Source organism: Oryx dammah, unplaced genomic scaffold (assembly GCF_014754425.2).
Source record: "Oryx dammah isolate SB20612 unplaced genomic scaffold, SCBI_Odam_1.1 HiC_scaffold_28, whole genome shotgun sequence".
NCBI classification, from domain to species: Eukaryota; Metazoa; Chordata; class Mammalia; order Artiodactyla; family Bovidae; genus Oryx; species Oryx dammah.
The window spans coordinates 73142337-73163997 of record NW_024070212.1 but is presented as its reverse complement, the minus strand read 5'-3'; the positions used below and the strand labels follow the sequence as shown (position 1 = coordinate 73163997).

The 21661-nt window shown below is 37.1% G+C and overlaps 1 protein-coding gene across 1 annotated transcript in view; it reads left to right on the top strand.

Annotated features, from left to right (window-relative positions):
• The first annotated feature begins 2820 nt into the window (after positions 1–2820).
• The window catches only part of LOC120857009 (leucine-rich repeat-containing protein 7), a 156944-nt gene continuing 138103 nt past the window's right edge, over positions 2821–21661 (top strand). Inside the window, exons 1-2 of the mRNA XM_040232605.1 lie at positions 2821–3022; positions 9976–10048. Coding sequence (XP_040088539.1) covers positions 2896–3022; positions 9976–10048 — 200 coding nt within the window. The 5' untranslated portion in view covers positions 2821–2895. The remainder of the gene's footprint in view (positions 3023–9975; positions 10049–21661) is intronic.

Genomic DNA, 21661 nt, shown 5'->3' with positions numbered 1-21661 from the left:
AAGTTAGCATAATAGTTCCTTGGGGTGGACAGCTCTGAGAGGTGTGACAGTGTTTTTCCAAGTGACGTATTTCTAGGCATGAGAAGAAACTCAGCCCTCTGGCCTGATTCATCCAGAGCACCCAGTTCCTAGCCTAGCACCTATTCACCTACCCTGACTGTGTTCACACTCTCTGCCTACAAAGGAAGAGCAGGGCTAGAGATATGAGCTAGATTAATAAGCAATTTAGAAGTCAGGAACTGCTGATCTAATTAATAGGCTTTATAGTCTATAATCTGATAAAATTGAGTTTGAAATTTTAGCTCCCCTCCTTATTAATGGGGCAATGTTGGAATGTTACTTGTGGTGGATCTTGCCATGTGTCATCCTCCTGGAATGAAGAGCTTATTCTCTTCCCTCAACCTCTGGGAATACTGCTTGCAACCCTCCACCCTCTTCAGGACTTTCCTCAGCTGAAGAGAACTTTCTCATGTAGGGTTATAACTGTATTCCAGGAGACCACCAATTCAGTGATCAATCAGTGCAAGAGTATGAAGCTCTGGCCCCTTCACTGCTACTCAAGACAACTGCAGTACTACTTGAAGAGTCAGCTGAGTAATTCCTCAGAACCATCACAGCCTACCTTCACCTGCCCAGTCCTTCTTCCTTCCTTCCTTCTTTCTTTTCACTGGTATTAATCCCAAGAATCTCTCTCAAAAATTTCTCTTTGTCTCCCTTTCTCAGGGAACCCAATGTGTGATATTACTTAACCTCTAAGCTTTAGTGTGTGTTAAAGTGCAGATTCCAATTCAGTGGGTCTGGAGTGGATCTCGATTCCACATTTCTGACAAGCTCCCAGGTGGTGCTGATACGGCTGCTGTGTAAAACACATTCTGAGCAACAAGAACATAAAGTATTGCATCAAGTAATATGTATAAGGTACTTAGCACAGTGCCAAGTATGTGCTTGTGCAATTAATTTGTTGATGTAGTGTTTCTGTGCTTATACTCTGTCAAATAAGTAGAGACAGTATAGCAAAGTGTTATAGGTAGACAAACAAGCAGATGAATCATTGAACACAGATACGTGTGGGACATTTATTTGCAAAACATGCCCCTAAAGAAAAGGAAAATGAATTTCATCTTGCTCTAAGTCCCATAATTCATGTCCAAGCTAAATAACCATTGTTCATCCCTTGCCCACCATATGATCTGATTCCACTCCTGTCCTCAAAAATCAGTTATTAATCCAGTCATTCCACTTCTAAATTTTTCTGGAGCCATCCCCACTTCACCCTCACTTCTGCTGCCTTAATTCAAGTCCTTTTCATCTCGTTAGCTAAACAGCTTCCAGATCCTTCTGATCCTTTCAGTTCTACTCTAACTCTAGTCATAAATCTTCCCTTCACATTTCCCTGAGATTAATATTTCAAAACACATATCTAATAATGTTATTCACCATCTTAAAAGCCTTGAATAGCTCTCCTTGCCAATAAGATAGAATTCAAATAACCCTCACATGAAAGGTAAGGCGTTTTAACAGGTGACTTCTTCTAATGCTTAACTTCATCACTATATTCAGTAACTTTGAATTTCCCACTCTTCCTCAAACATACTGCACTGTTCTCTGCACTATTCTCTCTTCCAGGTACAAGTTCTCTTTTTCTGGACAAGCAGTGCCTTCCTGGCAATTTGTGGCCTTGTGTGTCTATGGCATTCTCTACAGGCTTTTTTTATTGCACATATCATAGGGCTTTATAATTATTTGTTTATTGGACAGTTTCTTTCACTGTATGAGCACCTTAAAGATAAAGACTTTGTCTATATCATGACAAGTCTTTCCCCATACTTAGCTAAGATATTCATGATTGTTCTCCAGTATATAATACAAGCTCTGGTATGTAGTAGATCCTCAAAAAGGACTGTTGAATAAACAAAATATTGATTCTGCTTAGTAGGGTAAAGTTCAAATCTTGATTTAATACCTTTCTCATGCATTTGAAATTGTAAGCATCATTATGTCAACATAAGTTGTTTGGGTAACAACTTTCTCTTCCATCCTTCCTTTTTTTTTCTATATTCATTTAAGTCTTTGGCAACTTTGAGATCGTTGTTGTTATGTTTTAACATATCTACGTTGCAAGATATATTCCCATATCATAAAATTCATCTATTTGAAGTATACAGTTCAATGGTTTTTAGCATACTCACATAATTGAACAAACATCACCACAATCTAATTTTAGAACATTTCCATTACCACTGACAGAAGCCCTGAAAGCCATTAGCAGTTATTTCCTTCCCCCTGACCTCCCAGCCTCTAGCAACCCTAGTCTACTTTCTGATTCCATAGATTTACCTATTCTGGGCAATTCATATAAGTAAAATCTTACAATAGGTGATCTCTTGTGACTGGCATCTTCCACTGCATTTGTTTCAAGGTTCATCCATTTTGTAGCATGCATTGGTACTTTATTGCTTTTTATTGCCAAATAATATTCCAGCTTATAGATATATCACATTTTGTTTATCTATTCATCAGTTTATGGACATTTGGGTTGTTTCCACGTTTTGAATGTTGTAAATAACACTGTTTTGAATATTTGTGTTTCTGTGTGGACAAATGTTTCATTCTTAAGCATGTACTTAGGGACTGATAGGTCATATGGAAATTCTGTTTAACATTTTGAGAAATGGCCAAACTGTTTTCCAAAGTGGCTGCATAATTTTACATTCCTACTAGAAATGTATGAGGGTTACAGTTTCTCCACATTCTCACCAATACTTATTACTGTGGCATTTGCTTTTGAAATGAATTTTACAGTGTTGTGGTTTTTACAACTTTAAAATATTTCCTGAAAGTTTCTCACTAACCCTGAGTTTACTCAATGTCATCAAGTCTATAGGGAAGTTAAAGATGTTGGTATACCTGGATATGTCAAAAAACAGAATAGAAACTGTTGACATGGATATTTCTGGATGTGAAGCCCTGGAGGACCTCTTACTATCATCCAATATGTTGCAACAGTTGCCTGACTCTATAGGTGAGAACATAATATTTTGTTATCAATGTTTATATCAAATATACTGTTTTCATTTTTAGCAGTATAGTTTGTTTGCAGATATAGGGATATTAATAAATTAGCATAATCATTATCCAATAGGAAAAATTATTTTACCAATATTTTAGAATGAAATAGTAACTCTAGCTGTCAAAATACTCTCCTATTAAAATGATCTTACTAAACTGATATACTTTAAATAATTGTAGATCTACTAAGTTTCAAAGTGTTATTAAAAGGAGTATTTATCTTAGATTTAAGTACCTGAATGACTATGTGTGTCTTCTTTTGTCACTATAGAATCACCAGTAGCATGGGCTTCCTTGGTGGCTCAGATGGTAAAGAATCTGCCTGCAATGCAGGAGAGCCTGGTTTGATCCCTGGGTTGGCAAGAGCCCCTGGTGAAGGGAATGGCTACCCACTCCAGTATTCTTGCCTAGAGAATCCCATGGCCAGAGGAGGCTGGCAGGATACAGTCCATAGGGTCCTAAAGAGTCAGATATGACTGAGCAAATAACACTTTCTATCCACAGTGTTGTTCTATTCCACTTTAATTTTATTGTAACCTTGCTCTAATTTAAGAAAAACATGATAACTATATAAAATATCTTCATAGTTCTATTATTTAAAAATGGCATCTCATCTTTTGCATGCTGTCAAGAGTCATAAGAGCAGAAATTTGTCCGTTAATATATATTAACTACTCAATCCTTTTTTGTCATAAATTTTATCTGAGTAGCAGTGAAAGAGTCTAAATAATGAGTAAACTTTTGTATAAATTATCTTCTCTTATTATTTATGAGGGGACACAGATAGGAGAGGAATCATTAAACTATTTAATTTTGGAATATAGTTTTTAACACTCCTTGAATTAGATTATCATATGTTCTGGAACGTGTTAATGCTTCTGAAAATTGAATCACAAGCCAAAATTTTTCTTCAATTTTTGTTGCTTCCATTTTCACTATTTTTTTAGGTTAATAGAGAATACTACTTTTAACAGAATGGATTAGTTTTTGTTTCTTTGTAGATTTAATGGTGTTTTTATTTATATAGTTATATATTTTTGTAACAGTGTTTTTTCAGCTTACTCCTCTGTAAGACTTATCTTAAGCTTAATTAAACACTTCCCCATTTCCAGGCTTTTTTTTGTGAAAATTCTGACCCCAGAAGTATGTAATAAGCCCTCTGTTCTGCATTCTTATGAATTATCTTAGATGAAACTTATGATCAGATAAGCTTAGAAAGTACCATTTTATGTTGTAGAAAGTAAGGAAATATAATGGTGTAAAAGAGCATCCTCTGATGAAGATGCTAGAAATGATCATCTGGTCAAGATAGCCATCTGGTCAAAATACATTTCTTACTCTCCTTACTCAAAAACCACTCCATATCTTCAAAAGCATAATGAGAATAAAAAAGCTATTTATATTAGAAGAACATAATTTTCTTCATTACTTTCTTCTCCATACAAAGAATTATGGGTAGTATATGGTAAGTACTCTTGAAGTATTGAGTCAATAACATAATTTAGTTCTGCTTAAAGAGAATGAGCATATACCTGGAACTGAGATATAATGGAAACACAGTAATGTCTACAGACATGATGGGATCCAGACCACAAACAGAAGTGGTAGCCATAAATTCTGATCCTGAGTGGTTTAAAAAAAAAAAAAACCCTTAAGCATAACAGGAGAATATGTATTTACAGGGATTGAGGAAGGAAAAGCTTTTCTGCTAAGAGAGACTGAGAACCTAGAGAACCTAGAGCTAGGGTGAAAGGAGAGAACAGATACAGATTCAATACTGAAAATTACAGCACATTACCAGCTGCTTTGGACTGAATTTGCAATATCCAGGTTGAATGAGAGCACTAAGTTGCTAATTGAAGACTTGGTTCTAAACCCCAGAAACTTGAGGGTCAGGTGGAAGTAACCAGTGTCAGACATGGAGGAGTGAACATAGGTAAGAAAATATTCACTGACACAAATGGGCATGAAAACAAATACTTTAAAGGAAAACTAATGCTAAAACAACTCAAACAATAGAAATTTTATCCCAAGGGAAACCAAAATTATCCAGCAAGTTAAAAAAATATTTTAAGTGTGTGTAGATTCTCAAATAAATAAAAGGAAGAACAATATTTATAAAAACAATAACTTACAAAACAGGAATGATGACTAAGAACAAGTGGTTATTTAAAAAAAAAAAAGAAGAACCAATTAGAAATTCTGGAAATGAAAAGGTCACATAGTGAAATAAAAGATGATGTAACTATTTCTTTAAAATATCCTCTGTTAAGAAAGTGGACTACGGAGTTAGCATTCCGGTCTGGGGAAAATAGCCTGTACAGATGATAGAAAATACCAGATTAGATGCTTGGCTGGCATTAAGCAGACCAGCACAGGCAAGCTGTATTATGTGTTTAATATCTTCCTTTAGAACCTGTGCATGCGTGTGTGCTAAGCCACTTCGGTCGTGTCCAACTCTTTGCGACCCCATGGACTGTAGCCCACCAGGTTGCTCTGTCCATGGGATACTCCAGGCAAGAATACTGGGGTGGGTTACCATGCCTTCTTCCAGGGGATCTTCCCAATCCAGGGATCAAACCCACATCTCTCTGTCTCCTGCTTTGGCAAATGGGTTCTTTACCACTAATGCCACCTGGAAAGCTGAGCGATCCTCAAATTAAGAAGGTAACTTTGTCAGTAGCTTCCTGCTGGAAGTATCTTTGGACCCTATTGACCTTTTAGGGAAAATTACATTTATTCATCTGCAGAGGTGCCAGAGTACCTGATTATATATGTAGAAAGGCTGGCTTTCCTTGAAAAATTTCCTTCTTGGTCAAGAGAAATACCTGGGAACTCTGTTCAAAGGTCCTAAAATAATTTATTGATTCTGATTGGATGGTAAATTACACCATGTCTTCTCTATTTGAACCTGAGTTGTCTATTGGACTACCAACATTTAAATGAATAAAAGACAAGAAACGTCATAGTATTATTAATAATAAAAGGAAATAGGAACTAAAAATCTTCAGTTCCTTTACATCTATTTTAGCTGTGGGGTATTTGAATGGAGTTATATATTCAACAAACAACCCTGTATGCTGAGTCTCTTTCAGTGTGCTAGTTCCAGGGAAAATGAAAAGGACTTTATGTTTTCTAGGTAGAGCTTTAATAATCAGCTTCTTTGGACAGCAGAGAAACTCAGTAAAGGAGAATATATATATATATATGTCCATATACATATACATATATATATATTTATTTACTTTCCAAAATAATGTATCTTATTCACTTAGTGGTTAAAGACACAGGTTTTACAGTCAAGCTGCTTAATTCAGAGTCCAGCTTTTCTACCTTACTAGCTGTGTGACCTTATGCAAGCTACTTAATCTCTCTGTGCCTCAGTTTTATCATCTTTTAAATGGGAAAGTAATAGTACCTGCATCAGGGAATTATTTTGAGAAATAATGAATTAATATATGTAAAATTGCTTAGAACAGAACTTAGTATACAGTAAATGTTCAATCAATGTTAGGTACTATGATAATATAGTAATTATATGAAGATCATGGCATCCGGTCCCATCACTTCATGGGAAATAGATGGGGAAACAGTGGAAACAGTATCAGACTTTATTTTTTGGGGCTCCAAAATCACTGCAGATGGTGACTGCAGCCATGAAATTAAAAGACACTTGCTACTTGGAAGAAAAGTTATGACCAACCTAGATAGTATATTCAAAAGCAAAGACATTACTTTGCCGACTAAGGTCCGTCTAGTCAAGGCTATGGTTTTTCCTGTGGTCATGTATGGATGTGAGAGTTGGACTGTGAAGAAGGCTGAGTACAGAAGAATTGATGCTTTTGACTGTGGTGTTGGAGAAGACTCTTGCAGGTCCCTTGGACTGCAAGGAGATCCAACCAGTGCATTCTGAAGGAGATCAGCCCTGGGCTTTCTTTGGAAGGAATGATGCTAAAGCTGAAACTCCAGTACTCTGGCCACCTCATGCGAAGAGTTGACTCATTGGAAAAGACTCTGATGCTGGGAGGGATTGGGGGCAGGAGGAGAAGGGGACGACCAAGGATGAGATGGCTGGATGGCATCACTGACTCGAAGGACGTGAGTCTGAGTGAACTCCAGGAGTTGGTGATGAACAGGGAGGCCTGGCGTGCTGCGATTCATGGGGTCACAAAGAGTCGGACATGACTGAGCAACTGAACTGAACTGAACTGAATCTTAGATTTGATGAGTACATAGCAATTTGGCTTTCAAAAATTCTAATATATAGTGTAAATGTCATATAAATATTAGCTATTTGATAACAAATTATATTAATGTTTATTATACTGCTGCTTAGTGTATATTTATATGAAAGTAGCCAGAATCATAGTAAAAATCTTCCTTTTCCTTTCTTTTCAGTATATCTGAATTGGGAATATAAGATAAAGAGGTGGAGAATTGAGGAAGAAATAGTATAAAAGTACCTTTGGTTCCTGAGGGTAGAAGACAGTCCAAACAGATATATCAATAACTAGACAGTAAAGGAATTATCTGTCAAAGGAAGTCATGAGTAACAGAGCTGAGGTTGATGGCCTATTTCTATTCCAAGAACAACCAGATTACTACAGAAGTTCTGGAATCTGTCCAGAGAGCACTCTCTTGTATGGAATGTGTGAATGACAAAGTAGCCATACCACAAATGAGTGATGGTCCCTTTAGCTCACATATGTGGAACAAAGGAGGGAGGCCTAACTTGCTTTAGCATTTAAAGTTGTAGAAAGAAAATGAAGTCACTCAGTCGTGTCTGACTCTTTGCAACCCCATGGACTGTAGCCTACTAGGCTCCTCCATCCATGGGATTTTCCAGGCAAGAGTACTGGAGAGGGTTGCCAAAAGTTGTAGAAACTTCTGTCAAAGATCCATTATTTAAAAAAAAAAAAAGTCTGTTGCATCAATCTTTTGACCTTAATTCCTGTGCTGCCTCAAGATTTTCACACCACTACTTCAGACCTGGGGACTGTGATTCTCTTAAAGACTGTTTGGGAACCTGGCTTCAGGGTGTTTGTTTGCACAGCCCTCTGTAACCCAACACAAAACTTCTCGTACCCAGCCAAGTGATGTGGAAACCGTTAGCCCTCCTCTGGCTCCACCTGTGGGCAGGGACAGCAGTTTGATCACAACTACAGTTCATAAAGAATTTAGTTATAATTCATGGTCCTGTGTTTTCCTTTCACAATTGATGAGCAAGCTCAACAGTTCTTTTTATATTTCCAAGGTTGATGGTTTTTTACATATACAGTAGAGAAGCTAAAGTGATTCAGTCATCCTTTGAGCATAGATAAATAGGCAGTGGGTGTTCAAATTTCAGAGATAAATTACCCCAGTGAGAATTGTCCTCTTTCCCAGGTGACTGTTTTCAGCAGTGTATCATAAGGGCACAAGCTGATGTATTAATCTCCAAATATTTTAGGTATTTTCTCACAGCAGTCTGATAATGATGACATTTCTCTTCACTAGAGATTCTGCGTGCTTTGATAGACTATGTAATTGAGCATACTGAAACTTCAAATGCAACAACAGCTTTATTTCTGACTTCTTATCACTTACTTTTTGCCTTTAAGCTATGCTGAAAATACTTGAGGCGGGTAGGTATGAGCTGTAACAGCACTTCTCAGAGCATGTTTGTGAAACACCACTGTATAAGATACTCTGTATACACACAGAAGTTCCACAATAACTTTAGAGTCACCCTGCTACATTAGTATATTAAAAGTTCCTTAACATTTTTCACTAAAGAAATCTGGTTGATTTTGTTTAATTTAGCATTTCCCAAATCCCATGGACGGAGGCGCCTGGTAGGCTGCAGTCCATGGGGTCGCTAAGAGTCGGACACGACTGAGCGGCTTCACTTTCACTTTTCACTTTAATGCATTGGAGAAGGAAATGGCAACTCACTCCAGTGTTCTTGCCTGGAGAATCCCAGGGATGAGGACCCTGGTTGGCTGTCATCTATGGGGTCACACAGAGTGGGACACGACTGAAGCAACTTAGCAGCAGCAGCAGCAGAAACACATTTGTCCAAGGAACCTGCTATATCTGTCAGAACAAGTTTTCTGCAAAACATATGTAGAACCAAAATCAGCCACTGTTAATGCTTTGTCTTGAATTTTGGCTATTTAGGCCATATTGATACTCTGGGTTCTGTTATGGCTGGGTAAAGGAAGCTGTTCTATTACTCTGCAGTTTTTGCTCACTAATACCCTGAGAATAGTAGATAAAGCAGGAAGTTTATGAAGGGCATAAATTAGAGAAATATGAATAGTTAGAATGTCAATTATTAGCCAGTTCTGCTTGATATATTAAAAACTGAGGGTTTTGTGTTTACGACTGATCCCAGTCAAGGATTTATGGTAACTGAAAGAGTATGAAGTTATATGTTGTTATTTTCCAAGTCCATAATTATAACCACTACACTGCAGTACTTTAGTACCCATTCATTGATTATTAGGTTTAATTCAGATTTGTTTTCAATTTGTATCACAACAGGAATGTTAGTTATTAGTGCTTATGAGTTAATTAAATATTGAATCCCAGCTGGCTTGAAAAATTTCATCTCGTCCGTTTGCTATATAGTAGAAAAGGAAAATGTGGTAGTAGTACCACCAATTCTGGTTTCTTTGGAACCCTATGTTTTCTTTATTGTCTCCATCATTGTATTTGAACTCCCACTGATGTAAGTGAAGTTTTTGCAACTGGAAGGTCAGAACTAGACATGCGAATATGTTTGTAGGTTGATAAAAGCAGAGTGCAGCCAATTAGCATGACAAACATTCATCACAATTATATTGTGATGTATATTGTATTTTATATATTGTATTTCCTGTCAGTAATCTGTTCTTGTGTACTAATACATCTTCTTTGTTTTAGGGTTGTTGAAAAAACTAACTACTCTAAAAGTAGATGACAATCAACTTACGATGCTACCCAATACAATCGGAAAGTAAGTGCCAAAGTTTCATACCAGTCTGCTTCTCTAAAGCCAGAGACAGAATAATATATTGAGTTTTCTACTTTAACACATTTTCCACTGGAGATCTCAACAATTTTGTTCATATTTAAACTCGTTTTAGACCACATTTTATTTACTTATATATTTGTGTATATCAATTTAGTTTTATATGTGAACATTACATTACACCCAACTATATAACATGATAAGAAATACTTGACCATTGCCCTTTCACAAGCAAAGTGATTGCCCAGACCTTCAATTATATCATTGCCTGTAATTTTCCAGATACTACTAATTTGGATGCTTTTGACTGAGTAACAGCTCTAACTTCACTTGAATGTCTTACAAAATCAAATCAATTTTTATAAGATCTGCATTATGTATATGTTACCATTACACTGTTAGTAAAACTTGATATTTATAGAAACTTTATGTATTTTTAGACTTAAGGAAATAAACATGTTTTAGCTTGCATAAAAAGCTTCAAGGTAAAAGGTCATTGTTCCCTTTTAAGAAAAAAATATATTCCATTTATCTGAAAGTGATTCATTTCTAATTTTATGTTGTCATTAATTGATTTACAGTTCTTGAAGAAATGTATGTATGCTATTATCAATGTTTCATTGGAATTATTTTGTTTACAACTTGTGTAAAGTGAGAAATCCATAAGCTGTCTTCATTCTAAAATTATGTAAGGCCATTTTATAGGAATCTTGTCCCACATTTCATGTGAAGAATTATATAAATCCACATTTTAACAGATTTGGGTATAGTTGGGGTGGGGAGAAAGCTTTTTAAAAAAACAGTTTTATTAGACATGATTGAGGTACAATAATCTGCATATATTTAAAGTCTACAATTTGATGTTTTGATATTCATATAAAGCCATGAATGGAACTGTTAGGGAAATGGACTATAATACTATAGTTTATTGCAATAAAAAGGAGAATAAAAAAAGCAGTAAGAAACATATGAGAAATCTCTACCTTCTGCTCAGTTTTGCTGTGAACCTTAAACAACTATAAAATTAAAGCTTATTTTTAAAAAAGGAAGAATGACTGACAAACTATGGTTAGGTAGTTGGGTATTTGGCAGACATTTTCTCAAAAATGGATAAAGTGAGCTTTGTTACTTCAAGGACAACAACTGACAGTATTTGTTGCCAACAGTGGAATTTGAGCTATCAAGCAAAAGTTGGAATTTTGAAAAATTTGTATCTTCCACTGTAAGTTTGACAGCTTCCATACATTTAAAGGCTTTTCTGATATCACTGGTGTGATAATGAATGTGATTTATTGAGGTTGTCTGTGAAATGCATCAACATTTGGAAAATCTGTTTAATTCTATAAAGCAACATTTTCCATGACCAATGCATGAGCTACAAAATCACACATGAGAAATAGACTCATTCGAAGTGCAAAAGGATTAGTTGATGTTAACGTATTGGTATGAAGAGTAAGAAAAGTTCACTGATGTATTTTAGATTCCATATTGCAATTACTGTATCCCCTAAAACACCACCACTTGTTGAGTTTTGGTATAGTATCAAATAATAGTCACAATTATTCAAAAAGACTGTGAAAATACTCCTCCTTCCCTTTTCCAACTACATATCTGTGTGAGATTGGAATATGTATATATATATATATATATATATATATAAAACTTAAACAGAATAATATACAACAGCATATTGAATACATAAGCAAATATGGGAATCCAGTTACCTGCTATTAATCTAAACATTGGAGAGATTTGAAAAAATAAAGCAATGTCACTCTTCTCACTAAATGTTTTTGTTTTGGAAATATAGATACTTTTATATAAATATGTCACCTACATTAACATGTCATGGATTTATTATTGTTATTTAAGACTGAATAATAAATATTTTTAAATGCATTTTTTAATTTATAATATGATAGATACCAATAGATATAAACCATGTAAACAAAAGTACTTTAGGGTTACCAATGATTGTTAAAGAGTGTAAAATGGTCCTAAGATGAAAAATTTTGAAGATTTCAGTTCTACAATACATTTTTTGGTTGGTAAAATTATGACAGCCATTTCCTCACTTACATTCTCACTTCAATGGAGCACTTGTGCAAAACGTAAGCCAAATCTAAACTTTTATAGTACACCTTGATAAACAATCTTCATGAAGTAAAAATAATAATGATACATTGGTTTTGCTTTCCTTAGGGAATTCAGAACTGATAGATCAGAGGTTTAGCTCAAGGCTAGAGATAAATTCTATTAGAATACTATTTAATGTCACCCCAGGTCACATGCAGAAAGTATTTTGTAAATGGTGGAATAGTTATTTTTGTTCAGTCACTCAGTTGTGTCTGCCCCTGCAACCTATGGACTGCATCACACCAGTCTTCCCTGTCCTTCACTGTCTCTGGGAGTTTGCTCAACCTCATGTTCATTGAGGCAGTGTTGCCATCCAATCAGCTCATCTTCTGTCATCCCCTTCTCTTCCTGCCTTCAATCTTTCCCAGCATCAGGGTCTTTTCCAATGAGTCAGCCTCAGGTGGCCATCACCCCTTTGCATCAGGTGGCCAAAGGGTTAGAGTTTCAATTTCAGAGTTTCAGAGTCTTATTTTATTATGAGACATTCTATCTAGAACTCTGCTCACCAAAATGTTAAGATCAGCTCCAGTGAGCAAAAATATTCTCATTCTACATATAGAATGTTTCATAGATTAAACTTAGCTTTGGTAATTTTTAATAGTCCAACTAGTAAAAATTGCTGAAAAAGTTCAGCTGTCTTTCACAGCTGAAATAGATTCCATGACTTTTGTGCCAAATGACTTGTAAAATTGGTTGTTTTTGTTGTCAAATCTTAAGTTGTGCCTAGGAGTTCCAGCCATTCTAAGAACTGAATGTGCAATGATAATAGTAATAAACAACTTTTTGTTTGTGTTCACATTGTGCCAGATACCGTGTTTGGTGCTTTACATGTATTCTTATTTAAAGACCCCATCAATACTATTCAATGTGTATTATTTTCTCCCCATTAACAGATGCAGAAACAAAGGCTGAGAGAAGTTATCAGATCTCAAAGTTAAACTGTTAATTGACCTATGATGCTTCTTAATATATGAGATAGTTGAGTCACATATTTTGCAATATTTGATCATTTAAGAGCTCCAGTGCTCTAAGGGCAAAGGATCTTCCATAGGAAGAGAAACTACACTAAGGTTTCTCTCTGTTAGCTTCGTAGTTTTGGAGAAAAACAATGAAAGCTCAAAAATTTGAATGGATATTTTAAAAAGTCATTCCATCATAGTGTATGGTCAAAGAGAAAGACTGGAATCATAAAATTTAATAACTATGCAAAGCTGGATAAATCACTTCTTTCCTGTGGGCCTCTGACTGCTGAGGGATAATGCAAGGAGCACTAGCTTTAGAGTCCAGCAGATCCACATGAGTGTGATCCCTCGCTACGCCACTTAACTATGTGAACTTGGACAAGTTATTTAAATTCTCAGTGGCTTAGTTTCTTCATTTGTAGTTTCCACCTATGTCTAAAATTCTAATTCTTTGATCTAGATGTTTAGTTTATCTAACATTAATACCCTAGATGGTAAATTCCAGTAGTCCACTTACTAGACTGCTATGACAAGAAAATAAGCATTCTATGTACCTGAATGCTAAAAACTGTGCTTCCCTCTAGTCTCTAATTGTAGAAAGATACACAAGGAACTAGAAATGTATATGACTTTGGGAGGAGAACTTGGGGGCTGGGCAATAGAGTAAACAGGAGATTTCCTTTTATTGAATCCCCAGTGTACTTCTTAAGATGTAAAGTTATTCTAGTCAAAAACTTAGAAAGCATACACACACACACACATACTTCATTCGATAAAACCCAAATTCCTTCACACTAATATTCAATTCTTTCCATAGTCTAGTGTGTACTGGTGATGCTCAATATGTGGTCCCCTGACCAACATCATCAACTCCAATTGGGAACTTGTTAGAAGTGCAAATTCTCAGAGATAATCTCAGATCTATTGAATCAGAAACTCTGAACATCAGACCAGCAATCTGTGTTAACAAGATGTTCCAGGGTTTCCGATGCATGCTAAAGTTTAAGAACCAATATCTGGATTCAGCTTCTTAAACAGCTATCAGATAACTGTCTTCTCAAACCCTATTCCATTGTGATACTGGTTTAAAACAAAGCTCCCTTAAACAAGCTTGCATAATGGTTGGCTGCTTTGGCTCTGGAGCCAGACCTTTTGGGTCCAGAATCTGGTTTTTCAATGTACTAGTGGGTTTATAGCCTTAGATTCCTCCTCAGTAAAATGGAAATCATAATAATGCCTACCTCATGAGAATGTTGTGAGAATTAAATAGGAAGTACTCATATGTTAAATAAATGCTACTTAAAATAAAATCTAATAAGGTAAAGAGTTATTGACAAATCAAATTGGGGGTATTTGGATTCAAAAAATATGTTTACTTGTTTTGCTACTTAATTCTTCTCCTTCTGCCCACCCAGACCACTGCAGCTTCCTCTAAATTCAAAGCTCAGTATACCTACTAAATGAACCAGCATTTTCTAAACTTAATTCCTCAAAATAATCATTACTTGATATTTTAATAGGTATGACATAAAAATAAGCTTCATGGACAAATAAGTTTAGGGAACTCTTTACACAAGTTAGAGAACACTAATGTGATATTTTTCCATTTCTTATAATTTAATTATAATATAATATAATTATGGGCTTCCCTGGTGGCTCAGAGGTTAAAGCGTCTGCCTCCAATGCGGGAGACCCGGGTTCGATCTCTGGGTCGGGAAGATCCCCTGGAGAAGGAAATGGCAATCCACTCCAGTATTCTTGCCTGGAGAATCCCATGGACTGAGGAGCCTAGTGGGCTGCAGTCCAAGGGGTCACAAAGAGCCAGACAAAACTGAGTAACTTTAAAAATATATATATATATATATACATATAATTATAACTTAATTATAATTATAATATCAAATTATAAATTTAATATTATAACATCAAATATAATATGCCTTCCCAACTAGAATATGGATTCCTTAATGGTTGATAACATGTCTTGAATATGTTTAATCCCTTCACGGGGTTCTCCTTTCATTAACTAATTGACCTTGGGCATGTCAAATCACATCTCAGAGCTGCAGTTTTCTCATCTGTAAAAGGGAAGTAATAATACATCTCAGATGTTATTGTCAGACTTAACGTTAGATAGCCTTCAACAAATCATAATAGTCATCAACAATAATAAACAAAAAGATATTTCTTTATTGAGCCTTGCTTATGTTTATCTGTGTGAGGATTAGTAATATAACATGACTGAAACATCTAGTTCTTAAAAAGAAAATTTTAAATACTTATGTACAAAGTATAATAAGCATTGTCATTATATATATATTATATGTAATGATGGAATAATGCATTATTCTGCTCAGACTGCCATAACAAAATAACCATACATGAGTGGCTAAAACAGCAGACATTTATTACTCTAAGTTCTGAAAGCTGAGAAGTCCAAAATCAGTGTGCTAGCAAGGTGCATGCATGCTGAGTGGCTTCAGTCATGTCCAACTATTTGCAACCCTATGGACTGTAGCCCACCAGGCTCCTCTGTCTATGGGATTCTCCAGGCAAGAACACTAGAGTGGCTTGTCATGCCCTCCTCCAGGGGATCTTTCCAACCCAGGGACTGAACCCAAGTCTCTTACGTCTCCTGCATTGGCAGGCAAGTTCTTTACCACTAGCACCACCTTGGTATGCCTGTGCTAGCAAGGTAGCATACCTTGAATCGTCCCTGATACTCCATGCAACAGGCATTATAAACCAATTTTATAGATGAGAACACAGGGATTAATAAGTAGATGAAGTGCACTCAACTATTAAGCGACTATGCAAGCCTGTCAACATTTTTCACATTTCCAACGTTACTTCTATTGAGTTAAAAGTGAACTAAGAAAGTGAAGCCCAAAGTCATTTACTTTTATGTTTATTACCACCTACAAAATAAAAGATTTAATGGCATCTGATGGTTTCTAATGGCCATACATGAAGTTAAAGTGAAATTATACATTATCTATGTAATATAGTCACAATCCCTCTTCCTCATTAGCTCAGTAATTGAGGGTTAATAATAACCTCAAATGATACCCTGAGAAGGGCAATATCTTCTCATACAAGACTAATTCATGGAGACCGAACTAGAGAACAATGTAGTTTTAGATTTAGAGAATCATTTCAGAAAACTAAGTCAGTATTGTTGTTTAACATCAAGCATTACTGCCTCCAATACTGTCACTAGTACTGATATGTGGTCTAAGGCAAAATTTTACCAACATAACTCTTGTAATACGTATACATGGATTTTAGCTGTCATTGACATATTTTGTGTGTGTGTTTCATGTTATCCTTGAAATATTAGCAGAGGACTTTAAAACTGTGTGGTCCCAGGACCAGCAACTTCTATATTACCCAGGAGCTTGTTACAAACACAGAATCTAGGCCCCATTCCAAATCATTACATCTGAGTCTGCATTTTAACAAGTTCGCCTGGGGATCCATATGCACGCAAAAGATTGGGAAGTACTGCTTTGTATTTTGTTTGTTTGGGTTTTTTGGTGATGCTGTTTGTGGGATCTTGGTTCCCCAGTCAGGGGTTGAACCCATACCCTTGCAGTGAAAATATGGAGTCCTAACCACTGGACCACCAGGGAATTCCCTGGAAAGCACTTTTTTCAAGTATTCTACACCCCGGTGGCTCATACGGTAAAGTGCCTGCCTGCAATGTGGGAGACGCGGGTTCGATCCCTGGGTCAGGAAGTTCCCCTGGAGAAGGAAATGGCAACCCACTCCAGTATTCTTGCCTGGAGAATCCCACGGATGGAAGAGCCTGGTGGGCTACAGTCCATGGGGTCGCAAAGAGTCGGACACGACTGAGCTAGCTCACTTCACTTCACTTCACACTTCTTTGTAGCTTGTTTTTACTTTCAATGTGCACTATTATAGACAATAGAAAAACTTCTTTAAAAAGATAGGTTTTTGTCTTTTCGATACATAAACGATAATGCAGTTTTGGTGTGCTACAGGATGATTTGATATTTGTATATACTGCATAATGGTTACCACAGGAAGTCTAGTTAACATTTGTCACCATATATAGTTACAAGTCCCTGGTGGCTCAACAGTAAAGAATCTGCCTGCAATGCAGGAGCCATAGGAGGCACAGGTTCAATCCCTGGTCCGGAAGATCTCTCAGAGGAGAGGAGGGGAACCCACTCCAGTAGTCTTGCCTGGAGAATCCCATGGACAGGGGAGCCTGGCAGGTTACAGTCCATGGAGGCACAAAAGAGATATGACTTAGCAACTAACCAACAGTACATGACTTATTTATTTTATAACTCAAAGTTGGTTCCTTTTGATCACTTTCACCCATTTTTCCCACTTGCCTAACCCTACCTCTGCTGCTGCTGCTGCTGCTAAGTCACTTCAGTCATGTCCGACTCTGTGTGACCCCATAGACAGCAGCCCACCAGGCTCCCCCGTCCCTGGGATTCTCCAGGCAAGAGCACTGGAGTGGGTTGCCATTTCCTTATCCAATGCATGAAAGTGAAAAGTGAAAGTGAAGTCACTCAGTCATATCCAACTCTTAGCAACCCCATGGACTGCAGCCTACCAGGCTCCTCCATCCATGGGATTTTCCAGGCAAGAGTACTGGAGTGGGTTGCCATTGCCTTCTCTGGTAAACACCAATTTGCTCACATATCTATGAGCTTGGTTATTTTTTCACTTTTTTGCTTATTTTTAAATTTCATATACAAGTGCAATCATACAATCTTTGTCTTTCTCTGTCAGACTTATTTCACTTATTTTGGTCTATCTTTTGGACACCAGTGATCATGTGGGTAATATGGTACAACTGTACTCAGGATCCTGTAATAAAATACTTTAGGTGATTTATAGCAGGACAGCCATCAATAAAGTCAGTTGGAAAGTTATATTTTGAGTTTTAATCCTTTGAATTTCAAAGATAATTGAAGGATGTGTGTTTTGCACCTAAGAGTTTTCTTTGTAAAACAAAGGTGTAAAATAATTTCAAGGTATAAATTATTAATTCAACATAGCCCATTATCCAGTAAAAATGTTACCTTTTTATTTCAGGAAGTGCTCACTTTACATTGTCTTCAGTTCAGTTCAGTCCGACTCTTTGCGACCCCATGAATTGCAGCACGCCAGGCCTCCCTGTTCATCACCATCTCCTGGAGTTCACTCAGACTCACGTCCATCGAGTCACTGATGCCATCCAGCCATCTCATCCTCTGTTGTCCCCTTCTCCTCCTGCCCCCAGTCCCTCCTAGCATCAGAGTCTTTTCCAATGAGTCAACTCTTCTCATGAGGTGGCCAAAGTACTGGAGTTTCAGCTTTAGCATCAGTCCTTCCAAAGAAATCCCAGGGTTGATGTCCTTCAGAATGGACTGGTTGGATCTCCTTGCAGTCCAAGGGACTCTCAAGAGTCTTCTCCAACACCACAGTTCAAAAGCATCAATTCTTCGGCGCTCAGCCTTCTTCACAGTCCAACTCTCACATCCATACATGACCACAGGAAAAACCATAGCCTTGACTAGATGGACCTTAGTCAGCAAAGTAACATCTCTGCTTTTGAATATGCTATCTAGGTTGGTCATAACATTTCTTCCAAGGAGTAAGCGTCTTTTAATTTCATGGCTGCAATCACCATCTGCAGTGATTCTAGAGCCCCAAAAAATAAAGTCTGACACCATTTCCAATGTTTCCCCATCTATTTCCCATGAAGTGATGGGACCGGATGCCATGATCTTCGTTTTCTGAATGTTGAGCTTTTGGGGACTATGAAAACAACCATGCACTGAAACTGTACTAAATAATCTTTTTAATCAAAGGGGAAAATTATGATAGTTTTCATGAAGGGTCTTTCAGTTCAGTTCAGTCGCTCAGTCATGTCCGACTCTTTGTGACCCCATGAATTGCAGCATGCCAGGCCTCCCTGTCCATCACCAACTCCCAGAGTTCACTCAGATACACGTCCATCGAGTCAGTGATGCCATCCAGCCATCTCATCCTCGGTCGTCCCCTTCTCCTCCTGCCCCCAATCCCTTCCAGCATCAAAGTCTTTTCCAATGAGTCAACTCTTCACATGAGGTGCCCAAAGTACTGGAGCTTCAGCTTTAGCATCATTCCTTCCAGAGAAATCCCAGGGCTGATCTCCTTCAGAATGCACTGATTGGATCTCCTTGCAGTCCAAGGGTCTCTCAAGTGTCTTCTCCAACACCATAGTTCAAAAGCATCAATTCTTCGGTGCTCAGCCTTCTTTACAGTCCAACTCTCACATCCATACATGACTACTGGAAAAACCATAGCCTTCAAAACATCAAATACTGTTACTGTTGGTTATCAATGTGTTGGAAAAATGGAAAAATAATAAAGCCAACATGTATTTAATGTACCATCACTGTAAACATTAGGAGCATTAAGAATTAAAGTGGGGTTTTTTGTGAAAAAACCTATCAAAATTACTTTGAACAGTACTTGCCTTGTTTTCATTGTGTGAGTCATAATTCAGAGTGGACATTCCTTCTAAGCATCAGTGAAATGTCATCATCTTTTTAAGCTTGGAGCAGCTTCCAGACTTCTATCTTTTGTGTTTTCAACACCATGAAATATCTCTAAGAGTTTCTTTAATGTAAACTTTATTGCCACGGTCACTTCCTCTGGGACATCATCCTTTTCATTACAACCACTTTCCTCCTTGATGTCAACAAGTTTTGCTTCACTAAGCTCCTCTGGCAGCAGATCTAAAGGCTCTTGAATAATGGCAAGCAGCATTCCCATAGTCAGCTGTTTCTTCTATAATCCCACATATGTTCAGTTCAAATCCTACAGTGTTATTTGCACATTGTGCTGAAAGTTTCTGCTATACTGCATCCATATTATGTCCTGTTACTTCCTCCCATGATGCTTGCATATTTTCAATTGAATGCTTTATGTCATATTTCTTCTAAAACTCAGCCAAAGAAACTGTCTGATCTCCAGTTGTAGCATCAAAACTTATTCCAAAATGTGTGTAAGATAATAGGCTTTCAAAATTGAAATAGCTACTTAGTCCACCAGTTGAATTAATGAAGTTGTTCTTGGTGATGGAAAGCAAATTTTAATATTTTCATTTAAATCCCCAAGAAAATTAAGATGACCAAGAGCATGACCCAACAGGAGTAGTGCTTTAAATGTAAAATTTTGGTGCCAATAGTATCTCTTCACAGCTGATTGACAAGAAGGCAACACAACTACAGGATTTACTGTCCATGTGTGAACTGAACAGCAGATGCACAGAGGCTGATCAATGACAGACTGAAAAGAGTGATGAGACTCATCCCTGATCATGGTGCAAGTCTGTTATTTACATTGTGATCTATGGGCTGAAGAGTTAGCAGCAAAGCTTTTACTTCATGTAGTTATTCACAGTTAATATAGACTTTCCCTAGTGTCTCAGACAGTAAAGAATCTGCCTTCAATGTAGAAGAACCAAGTTTAATCCCCAGTTCAGAAAGATCTCCTGGATAAGGGAATGGCTACCCACTCTAGTATTCTTGCCTGGAAAATTCCATGCCTGGAAGGCTATAGTCCATGGGCTACAGTCCATGAGCTAAACTCCATGGAGTCGCAAAGAGTCACACACAACTGAGAGACTAACACTTTCACAACTGAAATACCAAGGTAATTGGAATTTGAGCCATGTTGTTGGAAGACTAATGCTATTTTACAAATCCTGAGCATTTAACAAATCCTGAGCATTATTTTGCTAGTGTGTGAGGTGAGTGCAATTGTGCGGTAGTTTGAGCATTCTTTGGCATTGCCTTTCTTTGGGACTGGAATGAAAACGGAACTTTTCTAGTCCTGTGGCCACTGTTGAGTTTTCCAAATTTGCTGGCATATTGAGTGCAGCACTTCCACAGCACCATCTTTTAGGATTTGAAATAACTCAACTGGAATTCCATCACCTCCACTAGCTTTGTTCGTAGTGATGCTCCCTAAGGCCTACTTGACTTCACATTCCAAGATGCTGGACTCTAGGTGAGTGATGACACCATAATGGTTATCTGGGTCATGAAGATCTTTTCTGTATAGTCCTTCTGTGTATTCTTGCCACCTCTTCTCAATATCTTCTACTTCTGTTAAGTCCATACCATTGTTGTCCTTTATTGTGCTCATCTTTGCATGAAATGTTTTCTTGGTATTTCTGATTTTATCCGAGAGATCTCTAATCTTTCTTAATCTATTGTTTTCCTCTATTTCTTTGCATTGATCACTAAGGAAGGCTTTCTTATCTCTCCTTGCTACTCTCTGGAACTCTGTACTCAGATGGGTATATCTTCCCTTTTCTCCTTTGCCTTTCACTTATCTTCTTTTCTCAGCTATTTGTAAGGCCTCCTCAGACAACCATTTTGCCTTTATGCATTTTTTTTTCTTGAGGGTGGTCTTGATCACTGCCTCCTGTACAATGTCACACACCTCCATCTATTGTTCTTCAGGCACTCTGTTTCTCAGATCT